The 5,000-nt window shown below is 44.1% G+C and overlaps 1 protein-coding gene across 3 annotated transcripts in view; it reads left to right on the forward strand.

Moving 5' to 3' along the window:
• The window catches only part of fras1 (Fraser extracellular matrix complex subunit 1), a 352,007-nt gene that overhangs the window by 306,239 nt on the left and 40,768 nt on the right, over positions 1-5,000 (forward strand). For all 3 annotated transcript variants that reach the window (XM_036936462.1, XM_036936463.1, XM_036936464.1), the window contains one exon: positions 3,951-4,101. In XM_036936462.1, coding sequence (XP_036792357.1) covers positions 3,951-4,101 — 151 coding nt within the window. The remainder of the gene's footprint in view (positions 1-3,950; positions 4,102-5,000) is intronic.

Below are 5,000 nucleotides of genomic sequence, written 5' to 3' on the forward strand. Positions count from 1 at the left end.
TATTATGTTCAACATAGGAGGGCCAAGCACAGGAAGCAGCTCTTTCAGTAGTTTAGTTGGAATATGGTCCAGTATGCAGCTTGAAGCTTGATATGCAGCATATCATACCATATAATATCATACCACACCATACCATACCACATCGTCAGGACAACAAGGTAAAACAACCTTGTCACCTTTGGAGTGCACTACTTTTGACCAGGGCCCAGGCTAGTCACCCGGTTTCACTATTTTCTGTCATTGTGGGTGTCTACAATAACAAAATACATTGTAATTATAGGAAACAAAATATAAATCAAATCAAATTGTATTTGTCACATGCGCCGAATACAACAGGTGTAAACCTTACCGTGAAATGCTTACTTACAAGCCCTTAACCAACAATGCAGTTAAATAAAAATATATAATTTAATAGCCAGGGTAGATCCACCTATGTTAACATAATATAATTGCATTGCTAGGCCTATATGCATTCCGTTTGTGTTACGCTCGCGCCCCCTGCTGGTATACAGGTGCAGTTTTATTAAACCCTGTTTCTCATATTGATTTTCCCGGAGCACTATACTACGTATGTGGTTTGAGGAGTTAGCGAGTTAACTTTGGTCAACTCTTGAGTTCAACTCGGGATAACCGGTACCACGAATGTGGCTCAAACCTTTTTAGCCAGGTACATTTCTATGGCAATGACTCTTTCAGAACGAACCTGCTCCGGGACATCCTGAATGAAGTGTCTGAGATCCGAGTTGAAGACCAGTGACATCAGATTCCCTCCCTCTCACAAAGATTGTGTCATCCCCTTCAGTTGAGGAAGGGGGACTAAGGGACTAACAGCATATTTTATTAATCAAATCAAAAAAATGTAGTTAAAATAACAATTTCATTACAGATTTAGTAATGACAGAATGCATTTCAAATCAAATCAAATTGTATTTGTCACATGCGCAGAATACAACAGGTGAAAAGCGTACTTACAAGTCCTTAACCAACAATGCAGTTCAAGATATATAGTTAATAAAATATTTATTAAATAAACAAACGTTTTTTTTTTTAAATGAATGAATCAAAACGTAACACAAAAAATGCACATAACAATAACGAGGTTATATACAGGGTACCGGTGCAGAGTCAATGTGGAGGCTATATACAGGGTATTACGGTACAGAGTCAATGTGGAGGCTATATACAGGGTATTACGGTACAGAGTCAATGTGGAGGCTATATACAGGGTATTACGGTACAGAGTCAATGTGGAGGCTATATACAGGGTATTACGGTACAGAGTCAATGTGGAGGCTATATACAGGGTATTACGGTACAGAGTCAATGTGGAGGCTATATACAGGGTATTACGGTACAGAGTCAATGTGGAGGCTATATACAGGGTACCGGTGCAGAGTCAATGTGGAGGCTATATACAGGGTATTACGGTACAGAGTCAATGTGGAGGCTATATACAGGGTATTACGGTACAGAGTCAATGTGGAGGCTATATACAGGGTATTACGGTACAGAGTCAATGTGGAGGCTATATACAGGGTATTACGGTACAGAGTCAATGTGGAGGCTATATACAGGGTATTATGGTACAGAGTCAATGTGGAGGCTATATACAGGGTATTACGGTACAGAGTCAATGTGGAGGCTATATACAGGGTATTACGGTACAGAGTCAATGTGGAGGCTATATACAGGGTACCGGTACCGAGTCAATGTGGAGGCTATATACAGGGTATTACGGTACAGAGTCAATGTGGAGGCTATATACAGGGTACCGGTACCGAGTCAATGTGGAGGCTATATACAGGGTACCGGTACAGAGTCAATGTGGAGGCTATATACAGGGTGTTACGGTACAGAGTCAATGTGGAGGCTATATACAGGGTGTTACGGTACAGAGTCAATGTGGAGGTTATATACAGGGGGTACCGGTACAGAGTCAATGTGGAGGCTATATACAGGGTACCGGTACCGAGTCAATGTGGAGGCTATATACAGGGTACCGGTACCGAGTCAATGTGGAGGTTATATACAGGGTACCGGTACCGAGTCAATGTGGAGGCTATATACAGGGTACCGGTACCGAGTCAATGTGGAGGTTATATACAGGGTACCGGTACCGAGTCAATGTGGAGGCTATATACAGGGTACCGGTACCGAGTCAATGTGGAGGCTATATACAGGGTACCGGTACCGAGTCAATGTGGAGGTTATATACAGGGTACCGGTACCGAGTCAATGTGGAGGCTATATACAGGGTACCGGTACCGAGTCAATGTGGAGACTATATACAGGGTACCGGTACAGAGTCAATGTGGAGACTATATACAGGGTACCGGTACAGAGTCAATGTGGAGGCTATATACAGGGTACCGGTACCGAGTCAATGTGGAGGCTATATACAGGGTACCGGTACCGAGTCAATGTGGAGGTTATATACAGGGTACCGGTACCGAGTCAATGTGGAGGCTATATACAGGGGGTACCGGTACCGAGTCAATGTGGAGGCTATATACAGGGGGTACCGGTACCGAGTCAATGTGGAGGTTATATACAGGGTACCGGTACCGAGTCAATGTGGAGGCTATATACAGGGGGTACCGGTACCGAGTCAATGTGGAGGCTATATACAGGGTACCGGTACCGAGTCAATGTGGAGGCTATATACAGGGTACCGGTACAGAGTCAATGTGGAGGCTATATACAGGGGGTACCGGTACCGAGTCAATGTGGAGGCTATATACAGGGTACCGGTACCGAGTCAATGTGGAGGCTATATACAGGGTACCGGTACCGAGTCAATGTGGAGGCTATATACAGGGTACCGGTACCGAGTCAATGTGGAGGCTATATACAGGGTACCGGTACCGAGTCAATGTGGAGGCTATATACAGGGTACCGGTACCGAGTCAATGTGGAGACTATATACAGGGTACCGGTACCGAGTCAATGTGGAGGCTATATACAGGGTACCGGTACAGAGTCAATGTGGAGGCTATATACAGGGGGTACCGGTACCGAGTCAATGTGGAGGCTATATACAGGGGGTACCGGTACCGAGTCAATGTGGAGGCTATATACAGGGTACCGGTACCGAGTCAATGTGGAGGCTATATACAGGGTACCGGTACCGAGTCAATGTGGAGGCTATATACAGGGTACCGGTACCGAGTCAATGTGGAGGCTATATACAGGGTACCGGTACCGAGTCAATGTGGAGACTATATACAGGGTACCGGTACCGAGTCAATGTGGAGGCTATATACAGGGTACCGGTACCGAGTCAATGTGGAGGCTATATACAGGGTACCGGTACCGAGTCAATGTGGAGGCTATATACAGGGTACCGGTACCGAGTCAATGTGGAGACTATATACAGGGTACCGGTACCGAGTCAATGTGGAGGCTATATACAGGGTACCGGTACCGAGTCAATGTGCGCGGGTACAGGTTAATCGAGGTCATTTGTATAGTGACTGTGCATCAATTATAAACAGCGAGTAGCAGCAGTAAAAACAAAGCGGGGTTCAATGTAGATAGTCAGGGTGGCCATTTGATTAGTTTAATTGTTCAGCAGTCTTATGGCTTGGGGGTTCGAAGCTGTTAAGGAGCCTTTTGGTCCCAGACTTGGCGCTCCGGCTACCGCTTGCCATGCGGTAGTAGAGAGAACAGTCTATGACTAGGGTGACTGGAGTATTTGACAATTTTCTGGACCTTCCTCTGATACCACCTAATATATAGATATGTGAAGCTAACTGAAGCTGGCTAACTGAAGCTGGCTAGCTTTAGAAAACCTTAAGTAGATTGTAGTATACCCCTACTGGACAATACATTTGATTGATTGACTGAATTATGTTTATTTCTATACTATAACTCATTGTTTGACTGACTGATTTTTATTTCTACACTGTAACTGATTGACTGACTGACTGATTGATCGATTGATGTTGCAGGCCACCAACCTGATCAGTAAGAAGGAGCTGTTGACCATGGACCCAGACACCGATGATGGTCAGCTGGTCTATGAGGTCACAGCAGAGCCTAAACACGGCTTCCTGGAGAGCAAACTAAAACCTGGGGCTCCTATCACCTCCTTCACACAAGGTATGGTGTGTGTTTGTATGTGTGTATGTGGGGGGGGGGGGGGGGGGGTTGTCTGTGTGTGTGCGAGCGAGCGAGCGACAGGGCAGTGCACAAAACTTTCATTGGGCAGGAGCTCAAACAGGAAAAAGCCCCCCCCCCTTAAAAAAACCGAAGGACTCATAATTTATATCTCGAAAGTCATAACATAACAACTGTCTCTGTAGCAACACACTCTCATTGTTTTTTGCATTGGCCTATTTATTTCTGCGACACACTCGTCACAAACTGTAAACCAGCTAGTTACACTGCCTCCTAAAGACGTGATCGACATCAGGAACAGAAGATGAGCTGTCAGCTGATCGTTGATATTGATGGTTAATGTACATCTGCTAGTTAGCTAGTTATCTACTGATTGTGATTTATCTTTAATGCTCTTAAAATAATAATTTAAGATAATATTCATATATTTCTAACTCAAGATATATGGCTGGGTGGCTAGTGTGAATATTTTAGTATATGGAGGTTACTTAGAGTTTAGACTAACTGTGTTGCTGCTGCAGACTGAGGAAGGGATGGAGTTGGGTCTGAGCGAGGGTTGTTGAAGTAGCAGCTCTTCTCTGTCTTTCTGCCTCTCTCTGCTGACAGACAGAATCAAGTGATACGTTAATCACATGTTATTCTGCTGTGGCAAAACGGTTGATGTTTAAACTAGGTAGCTAGCTACCGTAAAACGTCAATTAAACGCATAGTCTCAAATAGCCGCTTGTCCCTTTTAATAGCCAGGCAATGGCGCACATTTCAGCAAATAAACGCCTGTTTCAAATAAATGCCAGGTTTAAATTAATTGTTTACAAGTTTTAATGTTTGATTTCACATTAAATAATTCAGTAATGACTCTGAAAAATGATTGCAATCATCTG

The sequence above is a fragment of the Oncorhynchus mykiss genome, chromosome 11, assembly GCF_013265735.2.
Source record: "Oncorhynchus mykiss isolate Arlee chromosome 11, USDA_OmykA_1.1, whole genome shotgun sequence".
NCBI classification, from domain to species: Eukaryota; Metazoa; Chordata; class Actinopteri; order Salmoniformes; family Salmonidae; genus Oncorhynchus; species Oncorhynchus mykiss.